This window comes from Schistocerca cancellata, chromosome 1, assembly GCF_023864275.1.
Source record: "Schistocerca cancellata isolate TAMUIC-IGC-003103 chromosome 1, iqSchCanc2.1, whole genome shotgun sequence".
NCBI lineage: Eukaryota > Metazoa > Arthropoda > Insecta > Orthoptera > Acrididae > Schistocerca > Schistocerca cancellata.
The window spans coordinates 671584689-671601866 of record NC_064626.1 but is presented as its reverse complement, the minus strand read 5'-3'; the positions used below and the strand labels follow the sequence as shown (position 1 = coordinate 671601866).

The following is a 17178-nucleotide window of genomic DNA, read 5'->3' as shown; positions in this document are numbered from 1 at the left end:
TGCAATTTGATAACCCAGATGATCGGGAGGAGAGGAAGAAACCAGAAAGTCAACAACAATTTCACAGATCTTTGGCAGTTAATTGAAAACATTAACTTTACTACACTGTAGGTGCAACAGTGTGTGTAGAGGAAATGCTTGTACCTACCTGTGGAAAGTGTGAGTTTAGAATGTATATGCCAAATAAACTGGAAAAATATGGCTTGAAAACTCAGTGCCTCACTGATATTCATATAAATCACTTGTATAATATGTACATTTATTCCAGAAAAGGAAGTGATGGTGATATCCTTTCGTACTATGAGAAAGGTCACAGTGTTCCCACACAGGCTGTTCTCCGAGTGGTGAAACCTATTGAAAACACAGGGTGAAGTATTACAGGTGACAACTGGTACTCATCAGTAGAGCTAGTCAATGAACCTTTGACAAAAGGCCTCACATACACTGGTATGCTGAAAAGAAATAAAAACAAGATACGACAGCAGTTTCTACCTAATAAAAAATGAGATGTGAAGGCAACTGTTAATGGTTTTACAGAAGACATGACACTGTTTTCCTTTGTACCCAGGAAGTCCAAAGCTGCAATGCGGATCTCTTCTATGCACCATGCAGTGAACAATGATCATGAGTCAGAAAAACCTCAGATTAACATCTCTATATATAGAAGGCAATGTACTGACCGACTGACTGACCCTGACTGACTGATCACCGCCTAGCCCAAATCACGAAGGATAGAAACTTGAAATTTGGAGAAGGTAGGGATCTTAACTATATAAGCACTGTTTAAGAAGCAATTTTTCGAAATTCCAACACTAAGGGGATGAAACACAGAATGAAGAGCATTTTTGAAAAATGTTGCTGTTAAGGCAATTTTGAAGCTAGACCTATGAAAAGTAATATTTGGTTTCTCAGTCAGTTTTTGGAAATTTATCTCTATGGGGGTGAAGTAGCGGGTGAAGGCTATTTTCAAAAATAATTATTAAAGAACTACTAAAGTAGCTTAAGAACTACTAAAGTAGCTTTGCATTTACATCTATGAACATTGGTATTTGACGTCTAGGTTACAAATAATAAAAATACTGGTTTCTGTGCTTTTGGAAACTGAACCCCTACAGGAATGAAATAGGGGATGAGATTTTTATGAAAATATTTTATTATGAAAGCATTTTTAAAACTAAATTTATGAAAATTTAAATCTGGCTTCTACGTTAGGGGAAAAATCATGTTTCACTGTTTCTGGAAGTTCAACCCCTGTGGGGGTGAAACAGGGTCACACAAATTCACAGATTCATCATTGTCCAGCCCTAACTTCTAAGGATAGAAACGTGAAGTCTGGAGAGTGTGTAGATCTCTTACTGTAGGCATTATTTATGAAGGGATTGTCTGAAATTCCACTCCTAAGGGGTGAAATGGGATGACACCAAATGAACAGTCCAAAAAATGAAAAACAAGTGCCTCAAATGCATGCAGGTTGAAATATGATGCAGGGCCTCACAAGATTACATAATTAGTTTATATTTTTTCTTTTAAAAGTAAAATGTGGGAAAGTTTCTCCCTTCATTGAGTTATGGAGTGTAATAGTCACTCTACATTGAAATGATGAGCAGTAAACTGAAAGCTGATATTCCATAAAATTTCTCATAAACGAAGTGTGCTTTTCCAACTAGTTGTGTTGCAAATCTGTAATATTATCTTCCTGATGATAATCTGTGAGTGAGCAGAGAGCTAACTATCAACTTTAAAAAAAGGCGGCCTGAGAGACCCTCCCATAGTAACTGTGTTCCTGCCAGCATCGGTAGTAGTTAACGATTAAATAACATACAAAATTTACTTTTCACCCAATGGAAAAGTAGGAGATCCAACTGTTGCCATTTCTTTCTCCTGAATGTATCTGAAATCTTGCTCTCTCTTCATAATATCTAAATTTGAACAATTATGTTTCAACAATTTGGAACATAGTTGACAAATAGCTCCACAGCCTCATCTTATATTCTGATGTTAGCTATAATGTCTCAAAGTCATCAAATCTAAGACACACTGCTGTCACAAAAATGGCTTAGGGTTTGGCTATTGTGCATGCTGCCTTGGATCTTTCTGGTATAGTTTCTGTCTCATTTCCTCTGCTTGATAAAGATGCCAATTGCATGGGACTCATGACTAATAGTAATATAAGAATGCTTTCCTCTTAAATTCTCACCTTTGGGGTTTGTTTTGTCAGTGAGCCACAGCACAAAACATGAGAATGATGAGAAGCACTTTTATAACACTTTTTCTGAATTTTAATGAGACTTTATACCTTGTGAAAACATTATGTACAGCACTATGGCAAATGATACTCCATCAACAGAAGTTGGATTCGTAGATGGTAATGTAACAAGTGACACAAATGAGAAAAAAATCAATGTAAGTATACCACATTTATCAACAATTAATGAACACAGCTTTATGAACTCCAAACACAAAATACTCAAAACTGTAGGAAAGTTTTGTTTACTTTACCTGCCCAGTTTAACTTCTCCTTGCATAGAAGTATTTTCTCCAGTATTTAATGGTTCTTTTTGGTTACCTGAAAAAATGTAGTTCTGAAACTATAATTGTGAAGACAAGAAAGTGTTAATTTTATTTAGAGTAAAGTAACTGTCACAAATACATGCACTAGCTAAGGTGAAAAATAAGTAAGAAGAATAAAACTGAGTATATCAACTAAGCCATTTCAAATTAAATTAAACGTCCAATATAGGGGCTACATTAAATATACATAATTGTTTTTCAAATGTGTTTGTTTTCTGTTGTTTTATGATATTTTTAAATGCTAAATAAATATTGTAAAAAAAGTGAAATCACAAATTAAAGATACTTTCGTCAACTCAGTTACAGTAGTTATGTAAAGACAAAGTAGTGTAACTATTTCTGAAAATAAAAAGAGGTGATTTTACACTAGAATTTTAGAGACTTGTGTCGTAAGCTAAGTAAACTTCTAGTCTTCTCAAGTCTAGAAAAATTTCTAATAAATGATTATAAAATGAAGGTTACATACTTCAGGGAATAGAGAGAAAAATGAAGTGCTGCTCTCTCTGTTAAGTACTAAATGTGTAACCAATTGATGTACAGAATTTCTGTTTGGACCAACATTCTGAAACATGTAACACTGAAATGCTTGTAAATAACTACAATCGTTAACTGTAGCATATATAGGGTACCTTCAGTGAATTTCCTTTGTCTTTTACTGAAGCAACTGGACTCTTTTCTATTGACCAAGTTTAATGGACGTAAAAGCGGTAGTTTAGTGCTTTGAGACTAAACAGAAAATTTTCTCACACACCCTATTGGCAACACATACTTGGAAAATTATGTATACACCTACAATCTTGTTTCCGAAGCCAATTTTCCCAAATTCAAGTAATGTCAGAGACTTGATGTTACTATTTATCAGAATTGAACTGACCCCCCATCAAGAAAAAAGGTTAGATTGGTAAACAAAGGAAATGATTAAGGCCTTCAAACCATGTCTCTGAGGTGTAGACTGGGGTCACATCTACAGTAAAAAATGTGTCAATTCAAAGAAAATTTGTTACAATGAAATTACAACAATAAAGAAGGTGGTTTTACAAAAAAATATAAGAATAAATACAAATAATACAAAAAAAAACAGGAATTACCATTAGGATAAAGATATCTTGCAAACAAAAGTGGACTGGCATATCACATCAAAAAATTTAGGCAACCCTGTCTAAATAAAATATAGGCAAAAAGACTGCAGAACATGATGGTAATTGAGAAATTTAAAAGTTTATAAAAGGTTCCATAAAATGATGCCCTACACATAAATTATTCATGGTAGCAACTGTAAGTGTTGTCGACTGTTGGTTCAAGGTCAAAATTAGATCAGTGCGGTGCAAGTACTGCCTGTCATCTTCCCGCTTGCAGTGCCACACACACAAAATGGTGACTCCTGAGTGTTTTGTGTTCTTCAGTTTGCTAAGAGTGAATCTGTAATTTCACTACAAGGTATTACTTCCATTACTTTGTACATGTTAACTAAAGTGCGGGAAAGATTTGATTTTAGGTTGAATGTGTGCTGTATTACTAACAGCCACTGACTAGCACACTTCTGATCGCCTAGCATTACCCTGGTCTTTAAGAGGTTAACCACATCCTCCACCAGGGCTTCAACTACCTCTCACTGTATCCTGTGATGAGGGATATCCTACTCACAGCCCCCCCCCCCCCCCCCCCCCAGGTACAGTTCAACCGCCCACCCAACCTACAGAATATCCTTGTCTATACTTATTCTAACCCTAATCCCTATCCTGCTCCCCACAGATCATTCTCTTGTGGTCAAGTCCAAGTGCAACACCTGTCACATACACCAACCTACCATATCTTACCACAGTCCTGTCACAGTCATTTCCTGACCAATAAAGGGCAAGGCCACATGTGAAAGCAGCTATTTTGTATACCAGCTATGCTGCAATTACTGTATAGCCATTCTGTGTGAGCATGACAAATAATCAACTGTCTACTCGCATAAATAGCCACTGCAAAACTGTGGCAAACTGCAAACTTGACCACCCAATTGCTGAACGTGTTATACACCACAACAAAAATGACTTAACAGCTGCTTCTGTATGTGGGACATTTGGATACTCACCTCCAGCACAAATTTCTCTGAACTATGCAGATGTGAGTCTCTCCCCCTCCACCCGTTTTTTCAACCCATCTCCCTTCTCTCCCCCCTCCCTTTATGCCTCTTCATCTTTACCTTTCTCTCTTCCTCCTCCCCCTCCCTCTGTCTTTCTACATCTCTTTCTGCTCTCAATAGAATCATACATAGTTTTAAATGTGATATGTAACACACAAAGAAATAAAGATATAACTGCAAAAATCTACAACAACCAATTTTAAACAGGTATGAGCATCTCCCCAGAACTGGAATTGAAGTACAGAAAATCACTGTTTCTTTAATAGTAGGCGATTCTCAGCGGGATATAATAATTTCAGTGAGCTTTGCAAGTTCTGCCCAGATCAATTAAGTAACATTTTAGCTGTATTCAATGGTTGTGACAGTCAAGGTTTCTTCCCAGACAAAATGAATCTTTCAATTACAAAACTGCTTTAGAAGAAAGGAGATAAACACAAGTTACATAATACTGTCCTATTTCTCTTATGAAAATATTCTATAACATCACTGAGAAAGTACTGGATGTCAAAACTGTTACACATCTTGCTGCCATAAGAGAATTTCAATTTTTAAAAGGTACATTCACTAATGAACCAATATTCTTATCCTCAAATGTTTAGTGGAATCCTTAAAAACTATAGTGTTACCAGCTGATACGTATTCCAGAGCTTACAAAATATTTAATATTATTAATCCTAATTGATGTGTTTGGAAAAGCTGAAACTGTGTCATTCATAATCTGAATCATTACAAATTACTTTCTGGCAAAAGACATCAGCATGGTTTTCAAAAACACATCATGTAAAAACAACTTGTGCTTTACTCACATGACATAATGAAAGCCTTTGATCAAGGTCTCCAGTAGATGCCGTATTTCCTGACTTCGAAAAAGCATTTGAACCAGCACCTATGCTTATTCTCGAAAGTGTAATCACATGGGGTACCAAAAAATATTTCTATCTGGAATGAGGATCTGTTGGTAAGGAGGATGCAGCATTTTATCTTGGATGGAAAATTCTCGACAGACACAGAAGTAACTTCCGGTGTACCTCAAGGAAGTATGTTGGGACCCTTGCTGTTCATATTGTACAGTGATGACTTGGCAGACAATATTAGTTGTAACATCAGCCTTTCACAACTGATAAACTCATCTATAATGAAGTACTGTCTGAAAAAACTGCACAAATGCTCAACAAACTTGATACAGTTACAAAGTGGTGCAAAGACTGACAAATTCCTTTAAAAGTTAATGAATGTAAAATTCAGCACTTCACAAAATAAAAAAAAAGCAAAGTATCCTAAGAAAACTATACCAATGAATCACAACAGAGATCAGGCAACTCATTTAAATACCTGAGTGTAACAGTTTGCAGATATGAAATGGAATGATCAGATAGATTCTGTTATAGCTAAAGCAAGTAGCAGACTTTGACTCATTGGTAAGATACTGGGAAAATTCAAATCAATTTACAAAGTAAACTGGTTACAAAATGCTCATGTCACTTACCCTACAACACTGATCATGTGAGTGTGACATCAGTACAAATAGGACTACCAGAGCATATTGAATGTATACAAAGAAGGGCAGTTTAAATGGTCAGAGGTTTATAATAGAGATAATGAAAAACCTGAACTGGCTGATGCTTCAAAAGAGACACCAACTGTTCTTCAAAAGCCTGCTTCTACAGTTTCAAGAACCTGCATTAAGTGAGGAATCTGTGAATATTCTACAACTCCATAGGTATCAACTGCAATGCTTCTTCCCATGCCCAATATGGGAATGGAATGGGAAGAAGTTGTAATAAGTGGTACAATGCCATGCAGTTCACAGTATTTTGAAATGTATAAGATTCTTCCAGGATCTGTCCTTGTCCCACCCTTGTTTCTCGTGCCAAGCTGCAAGCATTTAACATACACTACTGGATAAAAGTCTCTTCTAGACTTCCTGTTTCTGATACATTTGGACTTAATTTGGAAAACTTTATTTAGTTTTCCATAAGCCTCCCAGCCACTTTTTATACACTCTACGAATTTATTTTGCTTTTCATTTAGTTGTGATATCCAGCTGCCCCCCCACGAACCAGGGACCTTGCCGTTGGTGGGGAGGCTTGCGTGCCTCAGCGATACAGATAGCCGTACCGTAGGTACAACCACAACGGAGGGGTATCTGTTGAGAGGCCAGACAAACATGTGGTTCCTGAAGAGGGGCAGCAGCCTTTTCAGTAATTGCAAGGGCAAGAGTCTGGATGATTGACTGATCTGGCCTTGTAACGATAACCAAAACGGCCTTGCTGTGCTGGTACTGCAAACGGCTGAAAGCAAGGAGAAACTACGGCCGTGATTTTTCCCGAGGGCATGCAGCTTTACTGTATGATTAAATGATGATGGCGTCCTCTTGGGTAAAATATTCCTGAGGTAAAACAGTCCCCCATTCGGATCTCCGGGCGGGGACTACTCAAGAGGATGTCGTTATCAGGAGAAAGAAAACTGGCGTTCTACGGATCGGAGCGTGGAATGTCAGATCCCTTAATCGGGCAGGTAGGTTAGAAAATTTAAAAAGGGAAATGGATAGGTTAAAGTTAGATATAGTGGGAATTAGTGAAGTTCGGTGGCAGGAGGAACAAGACTTCTGGTCAGGTGACTACAGGGTTATAAACACAAAGTCAAATAGGGGTAATGCAGGAGTAGGTTTAATAATGAATAGGAAAATAGGAATGCGGGTAAGCTACTACAAACAGCATAGTGAACGCATTATTGTGACCAAGATAGATACGAAGCCCACACCTGCTACAGTAGTACAAGTTTATATGCCAACTAGCTCTGCAGATGGTGAAGAAATTGAAGAAATGTATGATGAAATAAAAGAAATTATTCAGATAGTGAAGGGAGACGAAAATTTAATAGTCATGGGTGACTGGAATTCGAGTGTAGGAAAAGGGAGAGAAGGAAACGTAGTAGGTGAATATGGATTGGGGCTAAGAAATGAAAGAGGAAGCCGCCTGGTAGAATTTTGCACAGAGCACAACTTAATCATAGCTAACACTTGGTTTACGAATCATGATAGAAGGTTGTATACATGGAAGAACCCTGGAGATACTAAAAGGTATCAGATAGATTATATAATGGTAAGACAGAGATTTAGGAACCAGGTTTTAAATTGTAAGACATTTCCAGGGGCAGATGTGGACTCTGACCACAATCTATTGGTTATGACCTGTAGATTAAAACTGAAGAAACTGCAAAAAGGTGGGAATTTAAGGAGATGGGACCTGGATAAACTGAAAGAACCAGAGGTTGTACTGAGTTTCAGGGACAGCATAAGGGAACAATTGACAGGAATGGGGGAAAGAAATACAGTAGAAGAAGAATGGGTAGCTTTGAGGGATGAAGTAGTGAAGGCAGCAGAGGATCAAGTAGGTAAAAAGACGAGGGCTAGTAGAAATCCTTGGTTAACAGAACATATATTGAATTTAAGTGATGAAAGGAGAAAATATAAAAATGCAGTAAATGAAGCAGGCAAAAAGGAATACAAACGTCTCAAAATGAGATCGACAGGCAGTGCAAAATGGCTAAGCAGGGATGGCTAGAGGACAAATGTAAGGATGTAGAGTATTATCTCACTAGGGGTAAGATAGATACTGCCTACAGGAAAATTAAAGAGACCTTTGGAGAAAAGAGAACTACTTGTATGAACATCAAGAGCTCAGATGGAAACCCAGTTCTAAGCAAAGAAGGGAAAGCAGAAAGGTGGAAGGAGTATATAGAGGGTCTATACAAGGGCGATGCACTTGAGGACAATATTATGGAAATGGAAGAGGGTGTAGATGAAGATGAAATGGGAGATACTATACTGTGTGAAGAGTTTGACAGAGCACTGGAAGACCTGAGTCGAAACAAGGCCCCCGGAGTAAACAACATTCCATTGGAACTACTGACAGCCTTGGGAGAGCCAGTCCTGACAAAACTCTACCATCTGGTGAGCAAGATGTATGAAATTTTTGCGAACTGCTTTCAGTTTCGTTACTGTCATTAGACGTTTGATTTTCTTTCTGTGTTAGTATTTGTTATATTCTCATTTGTTGTTGATTAATATTGTCAATAATAGTAGTTACTTTCCTTGTGGAGCAAGTTTGTGATTATTGTAATCAGTTTTTAACATCTTCTTATTGTAGTAGCGGAACTTAGATAAAGTTGTTTTCTTGTTTCAATAACTGTAAAATTTTACCATGAGTGAGAAGTGTGGGCTTTGCCGTACGTTCGTGAGCAGTGGATTGCGGTGTGAGACTTGTTCGAAGTATTTTCACTGGGGGGAATGCAGTGGGGAAGCCAGTGGGCATTCTGTTGAGATCCTCTCCTGGAACTGCAGGTTATGTAGCAAGAGTAAGTTGATAGAGGAGCAGGAGCGTAAGATCTGTGCCCTTCAGGTGCAGTTGAAAAACGCACAGGAGGAGCTAGATAGGATGAGGAGGGAGAAGGGGGTTGGGGAATGGGAGCTGGCTGTTGGCAAGAGATCTGCTAGGAGAAGGAGATTTGCAGATAGTTTTACTATTGCTGTTTGTAATAGATTTGATCAACTGTCAGAGTCTAGTGGAGAGGAATCTCTAGTAGCTGTAAATGTAGGAAGTATGCAGCAGATCTCAGCAGTTACGGCGACTAGGGCAGTTGCAAAGTCTAAGAGAAAGAAGGAGGTTCTGCTGTTAGGTAGTTCTCATGGTAGAGGTGTAGGCCAGCAGTTGCAGGAAGTTTTGGGGAGTGAGTACCAGGTCACCAGCATTGTGAAGCCTAATGCAGGATTGGCTCAGGTGACTTTTAACATAGGGGGGTTATGTGGGGATTTTACAAAAGAGGATCAGGTAGTGATTGTGGGTGGGGCTGGTAATAGTATTGATAGGGATGGGGAGTACGACATAGATGGTGACCTGGAAAAAATAGCCACTCCGACTGGCAACACGAATGTGCATTTCATGGAACTGTTTCAGCGTCACGATCGGCCTCATCTTAATACAGCCGTCAGGCGTAATAACATGAGACTTGGGGGTGCACTAATGACAGAAGGCATGAGTCACATTTCAGTGGTGTCGGGTTTCACTCGACATGGCCTGCACCTCAACAGGTATGGAAAGGGGAGGTTGGCAAAGCTTATAGGTGACAGCATAGGTGGGGGTGGTGGGATCACTCATGGGAAAATTCCGGTAGTTGTGGGTGTTAGAGCTGTACCTTTTTTAGATTGAAGTCAGCTGACAGGTATTCCTGCTTAAGGGAAGTCTCTCTAACAAAGAAACCACTTTCGACAAAGCTTAGGTATCCGATTAATGAGGGAATTAGTATATTTCATCAAAACTTACAAGGCATTAGAGATAAAGTTAGTGAATTACTTATAGATGTTGACTCTGAAATTATTGGTATATCTGAACACTTCTTAAATAAGGAGATAATTCAGAGGCTTCCTTTACCAGGATACAGGTTGGCTGGCAGCTTTTCTAGGAGCTCTTTGCGGTGTGGGGGAGTAGCCATGTATGTGAAAAACGGTATCCCATTTGAGTCAATTGATGTTTCAAAGTACTGCACTGAAAAGGTGTTTGAATGTTGTGCAGGTGTGGTTAAATTTACTGGAGCTAAACTTCTTACTGTTGTTATTTATAGATCCCCAGACTCTGATTTCACAACGTTTTTGCTAAAGCTAGAGGAGGTTCTTGGTTTACTTTATAGGAAATACAAAAAGTTAGTTATATGTGGTGACTTCAATATAAATTGTATAAGTGATTGTGCAAGGAAAAGGATGCTGATAGACCTCCTTAATTCATATAATCTTATGCAAACCGTATTCTTTCCAATGAGAGTGCAAGGGAACAGTAGAACAACCATAGACAATATTTTTGTTCATTCGTCATTACTAGAAGGGCATTCTGTTAGCAGAATGGTGAATGGCCTTTCAGATCATGATGCACAAATTTTAAGTCTAAAAGATTTTTGTGCTGCAACGCAGGTTAAATATAGTTACCAACGTTTTAGGAAAGCTGATCCAGTTGCTGCAGAGACTTTTGTAAACCTTATCAAGGAACAAGAGTGGCAAGATGTTTATAGTGCTGATACAGTAGACGATAAATATAATGCTTTCCTCAAGACTTTTCTCGTGCTCTTTGAAAGTTGCTTTCTGTAAGAACGTTCAAAACAGGGTGCTAGCACAAACAGCCAGCCTGGGTGGCTGACTAAAGGTATAAGAATATCTTGTAGAACAAAGTGGCAATTATATCAAAAAGTTAGAAACAGTCACAATCTAAATGCAGTAGCCCATTACAAACAGTATTGTAAGGTGCTTAAAAAAGTTATTAGGAAGGCAAAAAGTATGTGGTATACAGATAGAATAGCTAAGTCTCAGGATAAAATTAAAACCATATGGTCAGTCGTAAAGGAAGTGGCTGGTCTGCAGAGACAGGTCGAGGATATAGAATCAGTGCGTAGTGGGAATGTCCGTGTTACTGATAAGTCGCATATATGTACAGTATTTAATAATCACTTTCTGAATATTGCAGGTGAACTAAATAGAAACCTAGTCCCAACAGGGAATCATATAGCGCTCGTAGAAAAAAGTGTTCCGAGACTGTTACCTGAAATGCTCCTCCATGATACTGACAAGAGGGAGATTGAGTTAATAATTAAATCACTAAAGACCAAGAACTCTCATGGATATGACGGGGTATCTAGCAGAATACTGAAGTATTGTTCCATGTATGTTAGCCCAGTACTTAGCCATATCTGTAACTTTTCCTTTAGGAGTGGTCGGTTTCCTGACCGATTAAAGTACTCGGTAGTGAAGCCACTTTATAAAAAGGGAGACAGGGATAATGTTGATAATTATAGACCTATTTCTATGCCATCAGTGTTTGCTAAAGTTGTCGAGAGGGTTGTATATACAAGGTTACTGCAGCATTTACATTCACATAATTTGCTGTCAAAAGTACAGTTTGGTTTTAGAAATGGCTTAACAACTGAAAATGCTATAGTCTCTTTTCTCTGTGAGGTTTTGGACGGATTAAATAAAAGGTTGCGGACGTTAGGTATTTTCTTTGATTTAACGAAGGCTTTCAACTGTGTTGACCACAAAATATTACTGCAGAAGTTGGAACATTATGGAGTAAGGGGAGTAGCTTACAATTGGTTCACCTGTTACTTTAAGAACAGAAAGCAGAAGGTAATTCTCCGCAATATTGAGAGTGGTAATGATGTTCAGTCCCAATGGGGCACTGTTAAATGGGGCGTTCCCCAAGGATCGGTGCTGGGGCCACTGCTGTTTCTTATTTATATAAATGATATGCCTTCTAGTATTACAGGTGATTCAAAAATATTTCTGTTTGCTGATGACACCAGCTTGGTAGTGAAGGATCTTGTGTGTAATATTGAAACATTATCAAATAATGTAGTTCATGAAATAAATTCGTGGCTTGTGGAAAATAATTTGATGCTAAATCACAGTAAGACTCAGTTTTTACAGTTTCTAACTCACAATTCAACGAGAACTGATATTTTAATCAGACAGAATGGGCATGTTATAAGCGAGACGGAACAGTTCAAGTTCCTAGGCGTTCGGATAGATAGTAAGCTGTTGTGGAAAGCCCATGTTCAGGATCTTGTTCAGAAACTAAATGCCGCTTTATTTACCATTAGAACAGTATCTGAAATAAGTGACAGTTCAACACGAAAAGTAGTCTACTTCGCATATTTTCATACGCTTATGTCATATGGTATTATTTTTTGGGGTAATTCTTCTGATTCAAAAAGGGTATTTTTGGCTCAAAAACGGGCTGTTCGAGCTATGTGTGGTGTAAGTTCTAGAACCTCTTGTCGACCCCTATTCAATAGTCTGGGAATTCTGACATTGCCCTCACAGTATATATTTTCTTTAATGTCGTTTGCTGTTAGCAATATTAGCTTATTCCCAAGAGTTAGCAGTTAATACTAGGCAGAAATCAAATCTGCATGTGGAATGCACTTCCTTGACTCTTGTGCAGAAAGGAGTGAAGTATTCTGCTGCATCCATTTTCAATAAGCTACCACAAGAACTCAAAAATCTTAGCAGTAGCCCAAACGCTTTTAAGTCTAAACTGAAGAGTTTCCTCATGGCTCACTCCTTCTATTCTGTCGAGGAGCTCCTGGAAGAGCTAAAAAATTAAGCAAATTCCAGTGTTACATTCTTGATTTTCTTTATTTAAACTAATGACGTGTCGCCTGAATATGTTTCTTATATTTCATTTTACCTGTTTCTACAATCGTGTTATAATTTCATGTATTGACTCGTTCCATGACCATGGAGACTTCTCCTTAATGTGGTCCCACGGAACAATAAATAAATAAATAAATAAAAATAAATAAACAGGCGAAATACCCTCAGACTTCAAGAAGAATATAATAATTCCAATCCCAAAGAAAGCAGGTGTTGACAGATGTGAAAATTACCAAACTACCAAGCCACAGCTGCAAAATACTAACACAAATTCTTTACAGACGAATGGAAAAACTAGCAGAAGCCGACCTTGGGGAAGATCAGTTTGGATTCCGTAGAAATACTGGAACACGTGAGGCAATACTGACCTTACGACGTATCTTAGAAGAAAGATTAAGGAAAGGCAAACCTACGTTTCTAGCATTTGTAGACTTAGAGAAAGCTTTTGACAATGTTGACTGGAATACTCTCTTTCAAATTCTAAAGGTGGCAGGGGTAAAATACAGGGAGCGAAAGGCTATTTACAATTTGTACAGAAAACAGATGGCAGTTATATGAGTCGAGGAACATGAAAGGGAAGCAGTGGTTGGGAAGGGAGTGAGACAGGGTTGTAGCCTCTACCTGATGTTATTCAATCTGTATATTGAGCAAGCAGTAAAGGAAACAAAAGAAAAATTCGGAGTAGGTATTAAAATCCATGGAGAAGAAATAAAAACTTTGAGGTTCGCCGATGACATTGTAATTCTGTCAGAGACAGCAAAGGACTTGGAAGAGCAGTTGAACGGAATGGATGGTGTCTTGAAGGGAGGATATAAGATGAACATTAACAAAAACAAAATGAGGATAATGGAATGTAGTCGAATTCAGTCGGGTGATGTTGAGGGTATTAGATTAGGGAATGAGACATTTAAAGTAGTAAAGAAGTTCTGCTATCTGAGGAGCAAAATAACTGATGATGGTCGAAGTAGAGAGGATATAAAATGTAGACTGGCAATGGCAAGGAAAGCGTTTCTGAAGAAGAGAAATTTGTTAACATCGAGTATAGATTTAAGTGTCAGGAAGTCATTTCTGGAAGTATTTGTATGGAGTGTAGCCATGTATGGAAGTGAAACATGGACGGTAAATAGTTTGCACAAGAAGAGAATAGAAGCTTTCGAAATGTGGTGCTACAGAAGAATGCTGAAGATTAGATGGGTAGATCACATAACTAATGAGGAAGTATTGAATAGGATTGGGGAGAAGAGAAGTTTGTGGCACAGCTTGACCAGAAGAAGGGATCAGTTGGTAGGACATGTTCTGAGGCATCAAGGGATCACCAGTTTAGTATTGGAGGGCAGCATGGAGGGTAAAAATCGTAGGGGGAGACTAAGAGATGAATACACTAAGCAAATTCAGAAGGATGTAGGTTGCAGTAGGTACTGGGAGATGAAGAAGCTTGCACAGGGTAGAGTAGCATGGAGAGCTGCATCAAACCAGTCTCAGGACTGAAGACCACAACAACACAATATACACAAAAACCATCAACTGGTTCCACAACTTTATTGTTAATTTGTACTTTTATCTTTTGGATATGTTGCTTATGAATTATTGTAGTTTTATTGCAAGATACTTTTAAACCACTTTCAAACATCCTTTATTAAGTTCTTCCACTCACTGATAAAGTTTAACTGCACTGGACATGAACAGTTCAATTTCTTTCACAAAAAAAGTGATTCACAAATATGTTCCATTAGCCTGTGTTCATTTTCTGTTTTCACAGACTAAAGATCTCAAAACTTCCTCTATGACTGCTGAGAATACTTTCAGTGATGTGGAATTTCCCTGCCCGATTCCTTTTTCAATGTTGAGTGTTTCACTAAAATGAGTCTGCTACCAACTGATGTCTATACTATTCAGTGTACTAATATACAATGAAACATTGTCTTGTTTCTCAAGAGCTACTAGAACAGCTGGGTACTAAACCAAAAGATTTTTCCTAATCTATAAATACCACCAGATAAAATGATAGTTCTTCCTCACTGCTCAGTCGTATAATTTCCTTCATTACTTCCAAATGGCCCATTGTGTTCTATTCACTACTAAAGCCAGCTCGCTGGTTTGTCTCATTCAAGTGTAAACATATTGTACATTATAGATAGGCTGCTGACATGTCTACAGCTTTTCTTCTCTGTATCTTTCCTTGTGAAGGTGAGTAATGATAGAATTTTTCTAGTTTTGGGGAGCCATCTTCTTTCACAACTATTCTTTAAATAATTTTGCTAGTAGTTTCTGGATTACACCACCTTGATCTCTAATCATGTCTACTGAAATATCACAAGCTCTTGGTGCCTTCCTTTTCTTCAGACTCTGAATAACTTCACATACCTCACACCTGCCATTACTTCTGGAATGTCATTCACTTTATTATTGGCTATCTGTGTTTTTTTACGAAAGTCAAACTATTATGTTCCTATTACTCTTAGTTTAAATAATATTTTTCCATTGTTCTATCTGAATCTTTTTTTCTGTTGTTTGCGTAAGTACTTCTGTTATAATTGCTTTGTCTATATTTGTATAACCTACATTTTCCACGACAATGAACTTGGGGTATCACATACAATTATGCACTATCTATTCTTGCATAAACTCTCACATCTTACAAGTCTATGATCAATTGTGGTTTAGGAGTGTCACATCCTGTAAGACTATTTGATAAAATGTAGTCACTTTAATTTTCAGTTCCATATTGTCCTTGCCATGTCCATTTTCACTTTATTCCCTTCTGCGAGAATATGTTAAGGACAGAAAATGTGATGCATGTCCAAAAGTAAGAGTACTGAGCCTCTGATGTTCAAAAGTGTTCTTTCCTAACAATGTTTGCAGCACTGTGTTCCAGAACAAGGTGTTGGCAGTAGAATTCACAATAGTTTGTCAAAGTTGGCTGAAAACTCTTGTTTTAACGGCATTTTGAAATGAATATCTGAATTCCAAATCACCTGCAAGGTAAGGAGCACAATATGGTTTCTCTTTACAAAAGGAAATGTTCTGTTCCAGATTTTTGATGAAATCAAAACAGTTTATGAGGATATTGTGATGAACCATAACTAATGTGTACAAGACTTCTTGTTAGTTTAAAGTTGCCAGAACTGATGAACAATGGAATGGGAATCCCTCAATTGTGACTGATAAGACGGTGTACAACTTCAAATAAATGATTAGTTGTGACCATGAAATGACTTTGGATAAGATGAACACAATGTTGCGTGAAGTCATTACTGAAACACTCAGTTTTCAAAAACTGCGTGTGAGCTACATGCCAAAACAGCTCATATACAGCTCATATACCATACAACAACCCTCCTCACCATCAATAAAAAATTTGGAATTCTTGTTTCAGCTTTAAATAATCATCGACTTTGTCTTATGGAATGGTAAAGGGATTGGCTTCATTGAATTTCTGCCCCAGGGGGAAGAATTAATGCTGCATGGTACGTGAAACCCTAGAAAACTATGGAGGATTATAGAGAAGAACAGAAGACAGAAGGGGAATGCTGATGAAGAGAGTTTACTTCTTGCAAGAAAATACAAGTCCCCAGACAAGCACCACAATACTGCAACTCTTGGATTCATTCGGTTGACACGTCATTCACTGAGGTTGGTAAGTATGAGACTGGTGGCTTGTTGCAAATTAATGTAAGTGAGGTAAGTAACTTTGATCGAGATGAGACTTGTATTGTCAGTGATGATGATGAAGTAATTTTGGTAGAATATGACGATGATGGGTATCAGGTATTTGTGGAGTTTCAGAATAATGTAGATTCAGAGTTATTTGTAAATGATGTTGACAATACAGGTAAGGTTAGGACGTATGTGATAATGTAAGTGACAGTCATGGAATACCAGTCCAGTAAAAACAGTTTTTCATTAATGTCATGCAGAGTAATGATCCAAACAGTAAAGGTGAGTTATCTGTGAGCCGAGAGATAGAGGCAAAAACTTTTTGAGGTTTTTTGGGGCCAAATGGATGATAACATAGATAAATATGTGTTCTGGAATAAGTTAGCTATTGTTAGTCAGAATTTGTATTCAGATTGGTGGAATGAGGTGAAAGAGGATCTACGCAGGAAGTGTAATTTTGACAATAATGTGTTTTGTGTTCCTTCTGTAGGAAGATGAGACCCTTGAACACGGATGCATAATGATCCGTAGTCTTGAAGAAAATATACACTATTTTTGCAGATTCATATGACTATATAATGCTGTTTTGTTTGTCAGGAATGTAGTATGTAAGATGATG

The 17178-nt window shown here is 37.8% G+C and overlaps 1 protein-coding gene across 3 annotated transcripts in view; it reads right to left on the bottom strand.

Moving 5' to 3' along the window:
* LOC126183893 (uncharacterized) overlaps window positions 1–17178 on the bottom strand; it is a 115526-nt gene that overhangs the window by 10913 nt on the left and 87435 nt on the right. For 2 of the 3 annotated variants that reach the window (XM_049926219.1, XM_049926228.1), the window contains exon 6: window positions 2500–2566. In XM_049926219.1, coding sequence (XP_049782176.1) covers window positions 2500–2566 — 67 coding nt within the window. The remainder of the gene's footprint in view (window positions 1–2499; window positions 2567–17178) is intronic. The other variant, XM_049926239.1, reaches the window with a different exon arrangement.